Source organism: Hylaeus anthracinus, unplaced genomic scaffold (assembly GCF_026225885.1).
Source record: "Hylaeus anthracinus isolate JK02 unplaced genomic scaffold, UHH_iyHylAnth1.0_haploid 0, whole genome shotgun sequence".
NCBI lineage: Eukaryota > Metazoa > Arthropoda > Insecta > Hymenoptera > Colletidae > Hylaeus > Hylaeus anthracinus.
In genome coordinates this window covers 25,717,181-25,736,033 of record NW_026533254.1, presented here as the reverse complement: position 1 = coordinate 25,736,033, position 18,853 = coordinate 25,717,181, and the positions used below count along the sequence as shown (strand labels likewise).

Genomic DNA, 18,853 nt, shown 5'->3' with positions numbered 1-18,853 from the left:
TACTTACTTTGTAAATGTGTAAAGCAAATAGAGTAAAAAGGAAGTCTTTTAACTTATACATAGATAGTTTCACAAAGTTTTATTACCTTTAATGTCATTTTTTCATTTTTAATATTATACAAATGGATAAATTATGAATACAATTCTTAATGTGAAGATTTTGACTCTTTCGCATTTTGAAGACTTTGAGTGATATATAATTTTGCTAAACTCTGAGCACAGAATTGCGAAATGTGCTCGCTGTACGTATTAATTTGGCCAGCTACGATCATTGGATTCAGTCTTGGTGGAACAGGCAAGGGTCTCATGAGTTTATTGATATCGTCATCTGGCAGTGGAGGCTCGTCTTTGGCGGCCCTGGCAGCATTTTCTTGGGCCCTTTTAGCTAAAAGTCTGTTCTTCTCTTGTTGTTGGCGAACGACTAACTGTTGATACCTGTTGAACTTCATAGCTTCCTGATTCAATTCGTCCACGCGATCCATTAAGCAACGTAATTGGTTCTCCAAAACAGTGGCTGTTCCAAGGTCTAAGTATTTTGTACCTTCCTCTTCAGGAATCATTTCTTCCAATTCGGACATCATTATATTAGTCAAATTACTGTTTTTTATTACAACTGGTATTTCAATGAAGAGGCTCTCGTAACCGATCTTCAAAGTACGTAAAGCTTCTGGAGTGAATTCTCCTTCCTTGTACATTTGTATAGCTTGCGGAGTGAGTCTGTATGCCTTTAACGTCAGAAAACCTCTGGCTGACTTAGCCGTGTCGTATATAAGCACAACCGATTCCTCGATGGAGGTTTGATAGTGATACTGGGATTCCAAAAGCGACAAATTTAAGAAGTTTCCAACGTCTGCACTCTGGTACCACCCGACGTGGAAGTGATCTACGTTGACCCTGTAAAAACACCGTATTATATTTAGTATCGCAGAAATACCAAAAAGAATATGAGAACCATTGCTTTAGAATATTTACCATCTAAGACGACGCATCATGGCCAGTTGATATTCCTCTTCGTCCATGATCTCGTCGTTCTTAGGAAAAGGGAAGCAATTCGTGATTTCGAGGCGGTTTTGAACAACCAAACCGAGAAGGGCGCCTTGGGCAACATCCATGTTGCTCATAGACTCTTCGTGACAATGTTTCACCATTTTCATAACCACTAGCCCATCGCACTGTACGTAATCTATACGCGGTTCCGATTCGGGAATTCTTCTTGTCTGCGTTCTCGAATTCATCTTCGAATGAATATTAATTTCAATTTAAAGTAATTTCCGAGCATATGCTCTCGAATAGTTTCCTGTCAGCGAGGTTAGGAATCGGTTAGGATCGAGAACAGATCGAGAAGGACTTCAGCCCCTCCACTTCCAAGCAAATATGGCGGCCGCTGTCTGCGAGCAGCCAATCACCGAGCAGCGCTACCTTCGACCATATGGTACTACAGGGTGTCCCAAAAATGTTGTAACATATTGAAAGGGGTGGTTCGGGAGGTGATTTGAAACAACTTTTTCCTTAGCGAAAATGTTGTCTGAGGCTTCGTTAGGAAGATATTAACAAAAAACCCCGACCAATCAGAGCGCGAGTATGCCGGTGGAGCGCCCGCGGTAGCCAATGAGCACAGGCGCCTAGCGCGTAGCCTACGCTCAATCGACATACTCGCGCTTTGATTGGTCGGGGTTTTCGCTTAGTATCTCCTTAATGAAACTCGGACAACATTTTCGCTGAGGAAAAATTTATTTCAAATCACCTCCCGAATCACCCCTTTCAAGGTGTTACAACATTTTTTGAACACCCTGTATATGGTCGAAGAGTGCTACTCACCCCCTCCACTCCCAAAGAAATATGGCGACCGCTGTGCAGCCAATCACCGAGCAGCACTATCATTTTCTTTCTTTGTTCGATTCAAATGCGTAGTTGACAAATTCAATTGTAATATTGTTAAATAAATCATGTTTTACATAAAAATGTTTCACATTGTCCGTAACATTCCATTGTTTTACAGAACTCATTAATTTAGAGCTTCTGGGGTCTTTAACATTAATCCTTTATATTTATATTATCCAATCCTAATCTGCGATTTTGGACCTTTTTGTATGGCGCCTTATTCTTTTACAATAATATTTCTATCGTTATTGTCGATATAAAATAGTCCATTTAGTACTATGTAAGGTAGAAAGAACTATTTTCTCTAGAAATATGGGCCTTTTTCCACCGATGGTACCGATTGGTACTCCTTTTATAACATAATTCTTTGTACACAACGATCCTTTTTTTGTTTTAAATGGAATATGTATTTGTTTACATACTCATCTTCTCGAATGCATTCATTCGTACCAAACATGTACGATGAATAAAATGTACATTTTATTACAATTTTGTTGTTGGAAGAGAAACATACTAATATAAATCTATCATTCCTATCCTATCGTTTTGTCCCATATTATGTAAAATAATGGACACGGCGTGGGCGTTGATTGAATATGGAATATGATATTAAAAAGCCTAGATTCCCGTGATCCGTTATAATTTTATCATCCATTCCATTCGAGTCGAATAAAAATTCTTTGTATCGCGTATTCGAATGTGTTATATATCATTCGAAGACTGGGTATCTTAAATCTAAATACATTCGAACGAAACTTTATTAACATTCGTCGATTTTTACACACCAAGAGAGTTTGTAATTCGTAATTTTAATACGTGCAATGTTTTTGATTGCAACGTATCGCATGTAACAGTTAAATATAATAAATAAAGTGATAGGTAAATATACCACGGATAATCACGCATTATCTCTTTAATAAATTTGTAAGTTCGCAATCTCAGAACAGTATTCCACAGTATTCGTCAATTCATTGTAACGTGTCATCAAATATGCCATATAAGTAGTTACAGATGTTTTAAACGAGATGTTGCAATAATAGACAAATATAACCTACAATCTAATGTCATCTATTGTCGCAGTTCGTTGCTTAAGCATGTTTTACATAATACAAGTACAAAAAACATTTGTTGTAACAAAAGATTTATAAACGTATATACTACGGCAGAACTTTTTGTATACAAATTTTTTCATGTTATAGATTAAAACAAGCCGACTGTACCATGTCGCAGTTGGATTTAGATCCTCAATTTATGCAAGGTTTGCACCTTTTACATTCCACTAATAAAGACTCTGCGGAACAGCTACGTGTGCTCCTAGACGAAGCCATCAAGCAAAAATATGGACCGTCTAAAATGTTATCGAACGTATTACATAAAAAGGTAATCGAATAACATCGAGTTAAATTCAAAGCAGTACACAGGGTTACCAAGAAGAGAATGTAATCGATTTATATTGATTAAAAATATTGTACTTACAGAGTTAGTTCTGATATCAGGACACTTACGAAGCATAGAAGATTTTGTTCACGTAAAAAGATATCTGATACTTGTTTCCTCTGTATGCAAAGTTGTTGTCGTATAATTTCGAAAATTTGATTCCTCGAATGTTCTGTATTACAGTATATGATGGAGGAACCGGTGCTGAGCGATCACAGCAGCAGCAGCAGTGGTAAAAAGAGCAAAAGCTCCGGATCTTCTTCCAAACATTCGAGCAAGTCGAGTAAAAACAGTTCCCCTGTGAATCTACCGACGCGCGACACGCCGCCTGATGTTATACAGACTGATAACACGTTAGCATTAGAAATATTGGAGGATGACCTGACGTGCGTTATTTGCAAAGGAATGGACGTTGGCGCGAGGAACAGACTGGTAGAATGTTCGGAGTGCCATTCTTTGTACCATCAGGAATGTCACGTTCCGCATATTTTAGATTCTCAAATAGATGTTCCAGGATTGGTCTGGTATTGCTCGAATTGTTCAAAGTCTCAGGTGTGTGTATTCACTCGCATTATAAATTATTCTCCTTGTTTTCATTAAGGAATCTTGTGGAAATGAAAGTTACGTTGCAGTGAAATGCAGTCACTGTAAAGTACTTTTAATTTACAGGTCTCTAAAGAGAGGAGTTCACCAAAAACAGTGATAGAAAGCAAATCCAAGGAACCAAAGAAATCTAACGCGAGTGAGTTCGATGTTAACGTTGAACATTATCAAAAGTTTCCTAAGAAAAAGTAGATTTTACTTGTGAGCTTCCGTAGGAGCAGATCGCATACATATTTGTTCTTATTTATTTCAATAGGTGGCGGAAACAAAGTTACACCAAATATTCATATTATAAGCGCAGACAGAAGGTTAAAGGATATGATGAAGAAAGCAAAACAGGACAAACGAAGTACAAGTACTGCTCCGAGTTCAAAAAATTCTTCGTCCAGTACAACAACGTTGTCTTCGACAAAATCTCAGGAGAAATCGCTACTGTACAAGATCAAGTCAGGCGTGGAATAAAATTCTCGGCTATACGAATATTTTGACAATATTTTACGGTATAGAGGGAACTTGAACAAATTATATAATACCAATTTTACGAGAGGATTACGCGTGGAGCGATTAATTAATTAAAGAAACAGCCGTAATTACGATTAACGAGTCGATGAAATTTAGATGGATAATATCAGTTTTATATCGAGCTACGCGCAGAATCTATGTTCCAGATTGTACCAGATTGTACGCGAAACTTACAAATTTTACCTTTTACATTGTTTTAATCGAATTTATTACGAAATATGCACGGAATGATCGCCTGAATGTAATTTGTTATCGTAACTTTTAGCTGAAAAAATATAATTTTTTGTACGAAAAGGAGTCGTTCCTTTAACTTCGGCCAGAAGTAGAATCGCGCGAAAGAAAGTTTTCGGGTATTACAAGAAGAGGTGCCACGACCGTGAGGATTCATTTATAATACCAATATATTTTTGCAATTTTCCAAATGCTTATTTGTTTGTCCCTACGTCCCATTGAAAATTTGGCAAGAGTCATTTCGTTCTCGAGTGTTACTTAAAACCTACTTATATGCGAGATGGGGGGTTGAACACTATTTACAGAGGACCTTTTTCAGGGGTTGCATTTCGCGCACGTACACACATCTAGAGACTCGCATTCATACGGCACACGTAAAGCGGTATCGCACACAATTTGCATTCGTTGGCCGAAGATATACGGTGACCTAATTAACACGAGTATAATGTAACGAGTATAAATGTAAGAAATAGGAGAGTTTTATGCGCGAAGAGGGCTTTCAGTATCTAATCAATCTAATGAATGTAAATTGAACGCGAGGGAAATTTACAATAAATTGTAATGAAATATAGTTCCCAAAAATGTACAAATTTTTGTTAAAAATATCGTAAAATATTGTAAGCTATTGTAAGTTCACCGTAGCTCTTCGGCAGACTGTACGTACACATTGTAGGCTACATAACGAGGAAAAGACGCGCTCGAGATTCGTGGCAACGAAAACGTCCACGTTTAGCATAAATTCTCATGCACGCGGTGTTCCCGCGACGACGGATACGCTTCGAGTCTATTCTTTCAGGGAACGGAATCATCCCCCCCATCGTTTTCCGAAGCTTAACAAAGAATAATTTTAATTCGACACGACGTTCGGATTTCGTCTATACTACGAAGCATGACATACTAATTCGACTCGTAAACCGCTGAAACATTCCTCGATTTAATTACGATACGGTACATACGTTTAATGCGGAATTGACAAGCTTTTCAGATGGATGGAGTAAACTGTCGTGCGTGATACGAAATAACGAGAAATTACGCCGAGTTAATCGATTCGTCTCTACGGAATTTAACCGGTTGCGGTCGTACGTCGGGCAGGCCCCGACGAAACAGGGCGAATTTGTTGACTTTATGAATTCTCGAGTCTCAGATATACGGAACGATTCGTCGAAGATCGAAGCAATATGTTGTTATTTACGTGATGTATCAGAACGTGACCTTGAAGTGACCTTGAAGTGACCTCAGCCCGAAGGACGTCGAGTACAATATAAAATTTGAGATCACCTCGACGTTTCAAGGTTTCCTTGACAATTTCGAAGATACAAGATTCACAAGAAATTTAGTTTAACTCAAATATCGCTCTACAGATTCGAATTTCTGAAATCATCAAATTCTCCGATCGACGAATCGTTCCATGTTATAATCTCTGGTTTACAATAAGAAATTGCAAGCACTTTTTCCTTAAATGTCGTCATATTTTCGTCTCTCCTACGATACGCAGGCATTTCACACGAAGTCTGTACAGAGTTGTACATTTAAGGAAAAACGTCGGCAGAGTTTCGTCGAGAATCGTATTCGTCACGCGTTGTGACGAACCTTTCGTACTTTCTATTCCCGGTACAAGATTCCGCGCGAATCTTCCGAAACGAACGATCGTCAAAGATGTACCACACAATTGTCGGGCGTCCTTTCGAGTTCCGATAACAGCGACGAGATGTATAATGCGAATATGTGCGCACGTATGCGAGCGTACGTCAATCTGCGCTATGCGCGATTATTGTTAAATCAAAGACATTCGTTGCGCCCTCGAGAGAACCGTTCCTTACATTGTGGACGTTACATGGTTTTCACGTTTGTGTCTCGTGCCTCGACAACGTATCGCTGTCGCTAATTATCGCTTTAGCTAGGAATGAAAATTGTTTTCCTTTAAGTTTATAAAAAAATACAAGTCAGAGAATTTTACAATTCCAGGAGCTTCGTTTTCACGTATCTATTATATTTAGTATTCGCTTCGGTCGAACGTGTATTTAGAGAGATACCTACGAAAGGTTAAATATTCTTCGAACGAGTTTCGCTGATACAAAAATATCGAGCAACAATATAAAAAAAAAAAAAAAAAAAAAAAAAAAAAAAAAAAAAAAAAAAAAAAAGAGAAGAAAACAGAGCGTTTCGGATCGCATACGTATCTCTACCTATAAAAAAGTATCATCCACAATCTAAGGGATAGTATGTATCTGAATATACACGCGCGTACACTTTCAGCGATTAATTTAATACAAGTTTCAAGTATAATTAGAAAATGCGTACTCGTAACTCAATATTAAGCTCCTTACGAATAACACAGGGCGGCGATTGTTTAAACATTTCGTACCGTGAATTGTTCGTTAAATTTCACACGTTTCCTTAACCTACGGTTTCGTGAGCGACACGGCGTGACAGTAACTTAATGATGGAATTTAAAAAAAAAGAAAAAAAAAAAAAAAGATGTCTTTAATTTACAACTAAATTGTGTATACACGATACATAATTTGCACGATACTTTCGTTTAACATAAATATTTGCGCCGCAAGATCCGCGATATCGTAACTACGATATCGTACCGATAAAAATCTGTTTACAAATATTACCGTTGCAATTTCGCTCAAGCTACGTCCAATGTAGGAAGACGAATAAACCGCGAGAACATTCTATTTTACAAATTTATTAAAAGAGAAAGAAAACTGTATCGTTTGCGCGAACAATTTGTTCAAATATTTGGAAAGACATGTATTTTGCTCGATTTTCTAAAATTTCTATATAGTCGGTATGTATTGTAGTCTACACATAAAGTCGAAGAAGAATATACTCGATGCATTTGTAAATATAATCACTGTTTTCATCGTTACTTTTATACATTCATTTCTTACACAAGAGCGCGCACCTCGTTTGCCCTTTCTTTCGAACGTGGTCGCGTTAGACGTAATGTTCTTATCCGAAGAGTCGTTAACAATTTCGAGCAGGCAGCATATTCATTTTTATTTTATTCGAGATGGTGTCAAGTGTAGCGTTACTTCTTTTTCTGCAATGAAAACAAGAAAAAGAAAAAGAAGTCTGCCTTGTATTATACATTAAGTAATCCGACTCGCTCGAAGATACGTTTACGCTTTTCGAATAATATAAAACAAAGTACGTTCAACAAATAAGAATACTCGGCAAAATAATCCCCCGTTACTTACAATACGCGTACTTTTTTTAAATTCAATATACAAGAGAGTCGCTTTTAATTCCTTACGAGTACCTTGAATACATATAAAAAAAAACAAACTGCGTGTTCTAGGCGTATCGTAAAAATGATAACAGAATGAATATATAAATAATCAAAGATTCATCGGGTGCCTAGGCTCGTTCGTTCTGTTATCATTCGTTATCTAATTATTCGCAACTAACATTTTTTTTCTTTTTTTCCATGAAATGCACACTGGAAACATATAGCGTATACAAAAATTAAATTATTACATGGCTTCGAGGTTCGTAATGCTTATAAGTTTCTCCGGAGTGTCTTGTAACATACGTGTTCCGTACGACTGAGAAACTTAAATGCAAAATAAAAGCAGCGGAATCTAACGTCTCGAGAAAATTGCAGCTGCTGCACGTACAAAAAAAAAAAAAGATAAAGAAATAAAGTACAAAGAGAAGTGTAGAAACATACGCACAGTCTTGATACTCAAGATACATACATACGTATGAACAAAAAAAATATATATATATATGTGTGTAATATGCTAAATCACATAGGACAGATTGACGTACAATTTCCCGTAAAGTTAATTTGTTCGTCGTAATATAAATAAATACAATACATATAATAGAGAGATACATAGGTTTAGTGGTCACGACAGAGGAAACCTGGGGCCCTGTAGAGTAGTCGAAATACAAGAGAGCGTTAATTAAGTACAAGAGTGAGCGTGACCCCAGACTTCCCAGACCTACGAATCGTCAAACGATCGGTTTCGTTTGTGGCTCGTTCGAACGTCGAATAGGTCTGTTTGTATAAGCGCATGGAGAAACTTGGCAGTGCGCGATGGGCAGTGAATTCAATGGTTGAAAACGCTTATATTTTCGCTCGGAACGATAACGTATCGACGGGACGTCTCCTTGAAATGCAAACACTGAAAATCAGGCAGTCTTACGTAAACTAAACCGGAGCTGTAATCCGAAGAAAATACTGTTCGTCGTTGTGTTTCGTTAAGTTTTCTTTTTTCTTTCTTTCTTTTTTTTTTTCGATGCGTTCGATTTGCGACGATCGACCGAATCGCAGAGAAACGGTACAACCAGACCGGACGCCGAGATTTTCATTTTCTCGAAATGAAAGAGAATCGAAAGAGTCTAGAAATGTTCTCCGTGTAATGCAAAAAGATCTGTTTCCCGCTTTCGCATCTATTACACATGTTTCGCACTTAACGATATACGACAATAACCACTGCCGAATCGATAATCGTACCTATATAGATAATAATACAACTTATCGATAATAAGAGCAATAATAAGTATAATATAATTCGTAAAATAGTCGTAAAAGTCGTTATATGATCCACATAGTGGCCTCGGAAATCATAGAGCAACGGTCGTACTTATACGTGTAATTGCGTAAAGCGAATAGAAATAGACTAAAAAAGAAAAAAAAAAGAAAAAGAAAAAGGACAAACGTACTGAATCGGTAATTTGTTTCTTTCTTTTTCTTTTTGTTTTACGTACCGAACATACGTAGATAGGCCTAGAGTAGTCCGAACTGCTCTCGTAATTCTTAATTCCTCAATTCTTTCCTTTGTTTAACGTTACTTTAATTGCCTTAATTTAATATTATCTCTTATTCTCTCTGAAAGGGTTCTTTCACCCCAACTTATAATACATATATAGACCCTCTCTAACTAGCTCACTACAATCCGTGGAGGTGTATGTTGCGTGATCTTTGCTTTATATATATTTTTTATGTATATATATATATAATATATAACATATTAATAATTATATATCGTAATGAAGATAGTAGGCATAGCCACTCGTGCTCGGATCACAGACTACTCGCTGCCGTACGCTTTCGTACAAACAGTCTGGTGGACACTATGGCTTTCTCACTTACTTTTATGCACGTTATCTTTCCTCTTTTTTTTTCTTCTTTTTTTTTACGTTATGTATGTGTTCCGTATTTACGTATACACGTAGAGACATTCGGCCAACAAAAAATCGAATTCACTTTATCGTTTCTCTTTTACATTTTAAATAATAAGAAGTAAGAAGAATTTGCATTCTCGAATCCTTAAACGTGCACGCGATAAATACTTGGCTAAAGGAAACACGATTCCTTCGATTTTCCAAGAAACAATCAAGTATTCTCTTCCTTTCGTCGCTTCTTTGCAATTCAATACAAATATATATATATATACTAAAATAAACGAATATTATGAATACTAATAAAAAGAGATTCAGGTTTAAGGGTTAGAGTCGCGTCTATTTTCTGTTCGCTGATATCTGTACGTGTGCACGAGCGTATTTCGATACGGCCATGACATAGAGACGCAAAAACGCTACACCAGGACTGATTGATCCTGTAAAACTATCGCCTGACTAGCCTTAACGAAATCGCGCGTATTTACGGCATTGTTATTCACATGGTGTGTAGATTTGTACATATGTAACGAGGTGTATCTGATGCATGAAGTGGAGGCACTAGTCAGTGTTTCTGGAGAGATTGACGGGTCCTGGGATGGCGACGAGGAGGTTGTGTCAGCAGGCACTGGTTTCTTCGCCCTCGAGCGTGCACGCTACGTTTTCTAGCCTGTGGGCTAGGTGTAATTTGCGACAGCCCGCGTCTGTCTCCAAGGCCTCGAGAATCTGCGAACACGTGCATACATTTAATCCCTGAACAGATCCTGAAAAGATGCTCAAAAGATGGTCAAAAGATAGTCAAAGGATTCTCAAAAGATGGTGAAAAGATTCTAAAATTATGATTCGCTTACAGGAATAATGATTACATTGAACAGATTACGTCGGCCGAGCCAGGGTTTCTGTTTCAATACTTTCAATGTTACTTACTTGTTCGTAATACTTGCTGACGTAGATGTAAAGTTCCTTGAGTGCCGCGATCACGTCGAACTCGTTCGCGTGCGACGCACTCAACTGTTGCATGGCGCTAGACATTTCCTGGTCGGTGATTTGCGGCAGTCTCTGTACATCCGTGTAAAAGCGACCGACTTTCTCTCGATAGTGGGGTATGTCTTTAGCGAAGAGCAACTTGTTGGAGGGCGAGTCCTTTCCCAGCCTGTGCTCCGTCATCGAGCAAGAGTCCATGAACGTTTGCGCGATCACGGAGAGGCTCGAGTCGACCGTCGTTGATTTGTTGATATCGAACATGAAGTCTGGATTTTTGATAAAGTTCACCCAGAATCTGAGCGGCAGGCTGTTCGATTTCCACGCGTGAGCCACTTCGGGGTCGACGATCCCGTGTTGCTTGGCGGCGTCGTCCAGGAGGTCGAACAGCCACTTGACGGCGCTGGGTAGCGCCTCGTTCGCCGTCAGTATCGTGTTCAAGAAGTCGTCGACGAATTTCTGAACGGTGCCCTTCGTCGACAGCAGTCTCGTTAAAAATATCTCGGGTATGGCTTTGTGCGTTCGTTCCGGGTGGTGGTGTTTGCTGCCGGTGAAACCCATACCGGGCGGGTAGTGGCTCTCTTCTATAGGCCTTACTAAATGATATAACCGTTGGTTGCCGCCGTGGCCGCTCTCAACGTCGCCGTTGGCCGTTATGATCGGCGGCGAGTGTTGCGACTCGAAATACAAACCGCTTACGGGGTGATTGTACATTACAGGACTGATTAAATTGTGATTGGGGGTGGATGGAAGATGCGTGGACGAACAATGATTCGCGTGCCGATGGAGGTGATGGTGGTGGGAGTGATGGTGAAGCGGCTGCTGTTGATGATGATAATGCGACGGTTTGCAGTTGTGACAGGGCGGCTTGCACGCCACGGAGAAACCGTCGTTCTGTCTAGGGATCAACGACATCACCGCGGACTCCTTCACGCCGTAGTGCGCCAACGTGTTTATCTTCTTCCATTCCCCGCTGCACTTGGTGGTGAGATCCTCGTCCTGTAGCGTCAAGTGACCGCCTCTGCCGTGCCTCCATTCCAGATCTACGTCGTGAACGGACGGCCTCAGCGAGAAAGGAGTATTCTTGTAGAGGGAGTCCAGGATCTTCGACTTTACTTGATTTATAGTGTCGCAGTCCAACACCTTGCACTGTATCTTCTCGTCGAGATCGTCCTGGACGACGTGTAAGGTGACGACGCTGTGCTCGATCTGCTCTCTCAGCAGCCTCTCCTCGGACAGCGAGTATCTCGCGTCGTGCGTGATCACGTCCACGGGGCCCTTTTCTATCTGGTGCTTGATCGCCTTGAACAGTAAAAATAGAGAGGAACCGGCGTAGTCTTTTAAGTAATTGTACATGCACAGCGCCATCCAATTGGTAAGCATCTTCTCCACCACGGACTCCGTCCTCCTCAGCATCAGCTGCGGGTGCTTCGTGTTCACCGCTTTCTCGATCAGTCTAAGCAAAAGATTCATGAGTATGTCGGTAGCGTACTCCATCTTGCCCATCAGAACCACCATCAACAGCGACGCGACGTTCACTTTGTCCCTGATGTTGAAGTCTTTCTGAGCCTCCAGGGTCTCGATGAACGTCAACACGAAATATTTGTTATTGATCAGCTGCTCGAACTGGATCATGGCCGCGTCGTAGTTGGTGCGAGAGACGTTGCTGCGCGACCTAGGGTCGTTTAATATCGGATGATGGGTAACACCGGGAAAGAATACTTTCATGATGTAGTTCTTGTGATCGAGGGTGGGAATACCGGAAGACTCCAGGTCCGCCGTCAGGTCCGTCATGTCGGTTTGAAGTTCAGCGAACGCTTGTTTGCATTCCATCCTGACGTTGCTCTCGAGCGTGTCCATCTGTATCTGGATACGTTTGTACTCCCTCTCGGCTTGCGTGCTCTTTCTCCTATAAATAACTAATACCAAAACAAACAAAAGCACGAGACCGAACGTGCCAGCGGCGATACCGCCGATCGCTTCCGGTGGGATCGGATAAGACTTGATCACCTCGTAACGCAGGTAGCCGATCGGAAACCGGAGGCTCCTGCCCACCCGCACCACGACCAAAGGCAATCCGTTCTCCGTTTTGATCCCGAGCTCATCCGTGTCGGCGGGCTGTTGCTCGGGAGGGATGCACACCAGCTGGGTGGAAGCTAGAGAAGTGACGTTGCAAGGCATCGAGCCTACGGTGACGTTCACGTCGGACTCGTCGCTGGCGTAAATTAAATTCTCTCCCTCGATGACCAACGTGTCGCCTTTGTACAGCTTAATGTTCTGCGGGAACGCGAAGAACTTGGGATCCTCGACGTACAGCAGACGGTTCCTGAGGCTCTGAAAGTGCTTCTCCAAGTCCCTCACGCTCTCCACGTTGTCCATGATGAACGCTATCTTCAGAGACAACTGGGAGTCCTTCAGTTTCAGCGATTGCGCCGGTGTGCTCTGGCTGCCGACTGCGCGCTCGTTGCGTCTAAGCGTCGTGAACCGCTTGGCGACGCTTGGACTCGGGCACTCCATCTGCGTGGGATTTAATACAGTACAGACGGTTCTATTGATGGGTAGCGGTTCGTTGTCGAAGTAAACCTCCATCTCCGGTTTTTGAATGGTGTCCAAGTTGGTGCCGTGGACGGTGATCATGCGACCACCGGAAGCGAAGCTAGTCAGTGGCTTGATCTCCATAATGGTGGGGTCGAGGGTGTAATTGTATGGGTTTCCAACTAACGTGCGATTCGCCCCGTCTATGCTGAGAGTCAGTCTTTCGATTCTTCTCTCTCGGTCGGATTTGCTCGTGACGCAAGTCAGCCTAGTGCTGCTGGCTTGAGTGGCGTTCACGTGGCACGGTAGCTCGTCCAAGTAAGCCGAGATGGTGCTACCGATGTTCAGGAACATACCGGTGATGGCGAGCTGCGTGCCACCGCTCTGAGGACCGACCGACGGATACACGCCAGACAGCCGTATGTCTTTGTAATTGAACAGAACGGCGCTCTCCGTGTAACCGGCGTCGTTGCCGACCACGACGGAGGCCGTGTCGGTGGCTTCGTGGCGTCCGGTGCGGCAGACGATGCGGACGGACACCTCGTAGTCGACCAGAGTGCACGGAGTCTTGCCGATGTGGATCTTTCCACCCACGTCGGTCTCCTTCAATCCTAAATTGCTCCCCTCGATGGTCACCAGCGTTCCGCCTTCGATCGGTCCACTCAGAGGCTTTATCATGTCTATTCTAGGCTTCGGGCATTCGGTGAACGGCGAGTGCAAGCAGGAGTGTCGATACACGCAACTATTGCCGCACCAGGTACATTCGAAACGCGCGTCCCTCGTCACGCAGAGCGAACAGTCGGCGTGCTCGCGATGGGAACCCAACACCTCGCACTTGTACAGGATGATGGTGGTCTTGTCGACGTGGTGATTGGCGTTCCAGACGACGGTCACCTCCGCTTCGTATTCGCCCGTCACCGCCTCGTACGAGTACACCGTCTTGTCACAGACGATCAACCGGCTGCTGTCCACGCGGGCTTGGACCTTCAGGTTCGCCCCCTCGATCGTCACGATGCATTGGAAACCGCTGTGACCCACTTGAGGATGCGGTAGGTTCTCCACTTCCAGCACTATCTCCTTCGGCACGCTGTTCGGCAACATCAGCGGCTCGTTTCGCTGGACGAACCTCGGACAATACTGGGCTCCGTGCGCGGCCAGGCTCGCTTGATTCTGTAAATGACATTAATCACTTAATTTTCTCATAATACACATTTTAAGATTTAGAATTTTAGAGAAATATTATCGCGTTTAACACTTTCGCTGCGGACGAATATAAGTAACCGTTCGCTGGGAGCTGCAATTGTATTTGTTTTTATGACAAATTTCTTACAAATGTTCTGATATGATTATTTTGGAATACATATGTAAGCTTGAGTGTAGTCAAGCTTGGCTTTGTGGTTGGTTGCTAGCGAGAGTGAATGTGAAACGAGACTCCGAGCCGTTCACATCGTGTGGAATTGTGAGAACATAAATAAAGGTATAGCTATCGACAATTGTATTGATTCAGGTTAGATTTAAGCATTACTTATTATAAACGTTAATGATTGTATGTTATTAACTTGTACATATTGTTTTTAAACCAGCTTGTTACTGCATCAAACATATGTTGATTTAACCATTAATTCTGAAATCCTTCGAAGTCTCAGAATTTGGGACTTACACATATATTTGTAGTAACTTATTTTATATATGATTGCCGAACAGAAATAATAAAAACAACCATATATATTTTCCGTTGGACATGTGCGTCATCCGCAGCGAAAGTGTTAATATGTAACACTCGTTTCCTCTCAACTTGGATTCGAATTTTTTTACATCTATATATGTATTTAAGGTAGCGAAACCTGATTATTACGTATACTCACGTTTTCTCCGGAAATAATACCCTGGCAGCTCGTGTTGTGCGTGCATTTGTTGTCGTAAACGCACCAGCTGCACGCCCACTGCGATTTCACGCACTCCGTGCACACGGTGTGCCTGGAGCAATCGAAGAACGCAAAGTTTCGCGAAACGAAGTCCTTGTTGGTTTCGCTGGAGCGAACGGAGAGCGGTACGAGAACGTGATCGGCGCCTTCCGGTATACCGGATCTCTCTGAAACGGGCGGCGTGGGACACGACAACCCGAAGCCGGTCATTAACGCGTCTATGGGCTCCGCGTTGCCGAAAACGCATTTGTAATTAGCGCCGGCTGGTAATTCGGGCAGAGTTCTGATCGTCAAATGGACCGTGGTCATTTGGTTTATAGGCATACGATCCGGAAGAACTTGCTCGAAGTCGATGCACTGCTGACCCGTGCCCAGAGACAGCCATCTTGGACTGCTGTGACTCGCCTTTTGACAGTCGCCTCTAACCGTACATCTAAAAACGAATAGCGTGGAATAATTAATGTGATCAAGAAGCGATTAAGAATTAACAGAGAGATTCTATACAGAGTGTCCCAATTTCATTTCTTTTATTTTTTTCTTTTTGAAGATAATAACGTGAAATATTACCTTTTCTCCAACGAACACCATCCGCAATAAGGGTCCTTCGCGTCGAGGCAACTGCTGCAGTTCGTGTAGCTGCTGCAATGCTCGACCTGAACTTTGGAAATTTTCGAATTCGACAAAACGTAAATGTACTCCCCGTCCGGTGAAATTAGACTGTCGGGCATCAATCGGTTCCCTTCGTCGATCACGATGCTCTCGTACACGAACGCTTCGGTTCCGGAGAGCAAAACTTTCTTGAGGACCCCGTCGTTGGTTCCCAGAAACGCCACGGTGTGACTCTCGGTGTTGGCTATCGTTACGGAGGTGACGAACTCGTCGGGAAAATGTAAAATCGCTTGTCCAACGATGGGCGACATTCCGGAGATCTTCAAGCCAACCTCGCAGAAGTTCAAAATGTTGCCTGTCGTCTGGAGAGAAAAATCGAGGTATGATTTAAAATGTACATTGAAAGATGTATACAGAGTGAGCCACTTAAAGAGACAATCTGGTACTTGGTCAATTTTGTTACTTGTTAATACCGAACCCAACTTTTGTGTACAGTTCTTATATACAATATAAAGATTCTATACAATTGTTCCATGGATTATTGAAATTTAAAATCACGTCAAATATCTTTGCAATCGAAAAGTGTGCCTTTAAGACCGGTCGCGAATAAATATCGATAGGTTTAGTGTCAAGTATCCGGCGCTTGGCGAAAAAATCCGAAAAATTCGATTTAAAATCGAAGAGCGTATGGAGAGCGACTCTTTAAGCGTGTCACTCCGTCTCGTAGACGTACAATGTTCCATACATGAGAAAATATGTCAGACTTTAGACTTACTCCTGCTGTGGGACACTTTCCGTCTTGTATAGGACCGCTGACGTAGCCCATGTTTCTATACTTGGTGCTACCGTTAAAACACATGTGAATATTTTCGTTAAACTTTGTTTCGATGTCTTGTAAACTGTACACGCAGACCGCGGAGCGGTTCAGCGGTTCGTTCGTGATGCCTCTACTCGGCGAGAACACGGTGACGAAGATGGGATCGCCGACGGAGATACCGAGTTGCATCGCTATGTCGCTTCCAGCGGGCGCTACTTTCGCGTCTTGCACTAAATTATAAGAATGTTGCTTTCCGTCTCCCGTGTCGATGGTGCATTGCAGCGTCACTTCCGTGTAACTGTCGTAATTCGGGTCGCTTATGCAACTTCTAGCCAATCTCGATGTGTAACCCAATTCCTCTTGTTCGGGGAGATAGGATTGCTTTTGCACCAGCACGAAATACGCGTAGTCGTTCGCGTTGAAACCGTACACGTATTTCACCAGAAAGTGATCCCGATACTTCACGTCGATGTACACGACCGGCTGTTTGTTGAACATGTATTCGGCGACTTTTAAATTGTGAAGATTTCTGCTGGAAATGGCTGGCACGTCGTGCCTGTACTCTCCCCTGTTGGTGAACGTGGTGCCGACGTACAAAATATTCGTTTGTCCCCATGCGTTGTATCTTTCGGGTCCTATGAACGCGTACGTCGAGGAATTTTCGTCGTTGGCTGCTATGCTGTAGGGAATGAATTCCGGCTTGATGGATATATTCGACATTTTGTACTTTTCGCAAGCACCTTGGAGGAGAGAGCCACAAGCGATCAACGTTTGTGATTCGAGGTCGGCGACCAGTAGTTTGTTTACATTGTCCATGAGAGATGTTGCTATGTCTCTGGAACAGCCTGTCGCGTGACACTGAGGATTATCCAGTCTTGGTCCTGAAAACGACGATCAAGGATAATTATTTTCTCACTTTCCCACGAAACTTTTCTACGAAATGTAAATATAAAAGTGTGAACCGATGGCTAACCTGTAGAAACATATTCTTCCAGTCTGAGGTTAGAATCCAACTGTAAAAGTCTGTTGATGGCACCTGCGTACAATCGTCCCGTAACAGGGTCTATGGTGAGGTGATTGAATCGGAGGGCACCTTCTCTCGTTGTATTAGGATCTAGAGGATAAAATCCATATCGTTGGCCATCCCCCGCAGGAAACTGTGTTACTACGTGCTGAGATCTGTTTTCTGGCACAGGTGGAGCGGTACTAGTTGGCGTATCTATGGCTGCAGTTACCAATACCACCAAGAACCAGGTGGCAACAGACATGGATGAAAGGGATACGCGCTGGGACGGCAGTGGCAGCTTAGGAGACGACGACACAGCGGGCGAAGTGGGAAATGATTCAAATCCCAAGAATCTCATGTTGTGCAGGCGAGAGTTGACAAAGCACATGCGCACACGCTATGCGTGCGCGTTTGTGCGTGTACGAGTCTAGGGTAGGAAGCGTAGAAGGTATAACAAGGGTCTGAGTCCCGCTGGTGGAAAGCCAGTATCCAATCGGTACTACCAGCTGTATACGTGTCCAGGCACCGACATGATGCTCATTGCCTGGTACCTCTGAAATATTTCAACAACAGGTAGTTTAAATTTAGGGTAAAATTAAAGATAAAATGAAAAATAAATTTGCAGAAAAACTATCCGTCAAGGAATTCCGATCTGGATCTGTTAGTTGTCTCCATTTTAGATGTTTAACTTCAAATTTAGATAGGAAATACAGTCAGTGTAATAAGTATTCGTACAGGAACCATTTATTTTAAATGGGGTGCTGTACGAATACTTTTTACACTGACTGTAAATACTTCTAACTCGTTGAAACTGTTGTATGATACATTTTCAACGAGTCTTTAGATTCCAATTTAATATACAAAATTCCATAGGAAATTGTTGAAAAGAAATTCATTTTTCATCCTAGTCATCAATTCTAACAAATGCTTAAGTGTTATGTCAACTTTAGAGCCCAGTTCAATTTTTCCAACGGTAGTTACACAATGATAAGGCAACACTTTACACGAATAAGAGTAGAGATGCTACGTAGCAATTTATTTGCTATGTTTATTTTATAAGATAAGTACGTTGCACGTTCGATATAATTCACTTTATGATTCAGATTGTACCCACAATGAATTATGCAATTTTAACAAATGCTCAAGTGTTACATTAACTTTGAAGCC

At 42.1% G+C, this 18,853-nt stretch overlaps 3 protein-coding genes across 7 annotated transcripts in view; 1 reads left to right on the top strand and 2 right to left on the bottom strand.

Annotated features, from left to right (window-relative positions):
• Positions 1-62: 62 nt before the first annotated feature.
• On the bottom strand, positions 63-1,353 carry LOC128892499 (eukaryotic translation initiation factor 3 subunit H). The gene is made up of 2 exons (XM_054152947.1): positions 973-1,353; positions 63-894 (listed from the first exon to the last, which is right to left on the bottom strand). Exons 1-2 carry the CDS (start codon positions 1,233-1,235, stop codon positions 147-149), a joined length of 1,011 nt encoding a protein of 336 aa, XP_054008922.1. The 5' UTR covers positions 1,236-1,353; the 3' UTR covers positions 63-146.
• Positions 1,354-2,375: 1,022 nt separating this feature from the next.
• Positions 2,376-8,331, top strand: LOC128895619 (integrator complex subunit 12-like). 3 transcript variants are annotated; one of them, XM_054158373.1, is made up of 5 exons: positions 2,376-2,805; positions 3,081-3,261; positions 3,502-3,870; positions 3,988-4,060; positions 4,178-8,331. In XM_054158373.1, the coding sequence occupies exons 2-5, from the start codon at positions 3,103-3,105 to the stop codon at positions 4,381-4,383; spliced, it is 807 nt and encodes a 268-aa protein (XP_054014348.1). In that variant the 5' UTR covers positions 2,376-2,805; positions 3,081-3,102; the 3' UTR covers positions 4,384-8,331. The 3 variants fall into 3 exon arrangements, with proteins under 3 accessions (XP_054014348.1, XP_054014338.1, XP_054014356.1); XM_054158363.1 differs by having other exon boundaries at positions 2,377-2,760; XM_054158381.1 differs by lacking the exon at positions 2,376-2,805 and adding an exon at positions 2,825-2,993.
• Positions 7,520-18,853, bottom strand: part of LOC128895604 (plexin-B) — a 13,085-nt gene continuing 1,751 nt past the window's right edge. For 2 of the 3 annotated variants that reach the window (XM_054158334.1, XM_054158343.1), the window contains 6 exons: positions 17,654-18,239; positions 16,609-17,561; positions 15,822-16,225; positions 15,195-15,687; positions 10,741-14,499; positions 7,520-10,539 (listed from right to left, as the gene is read on the bottom strand). In XM_054158334.1, coding sequence (XP_054014309.1) covers positions 10,432-10,539; positions 10,741-14,499; positions 15,195-15,687; positions 15,822-16,225; positions 16,609-17,561; positions 17,654-18,074 — 6,138 coding nt within the window. In that variant the 5' untranslated portion in view covers positions 18,075-18,239 and the 3' untranslated portion in view covers positions 7,520-10,431. The remainder of the gene's footprint in view (positions 10,540-10,740; positions 14,500-15,194; positions 15,688-15,821; positions 16,226-16,608; positions 17,562-17,653; positions 18,240-18,853) is intronic. The other variant, XM_054158350.1, reaches the window with a different exon arrangement.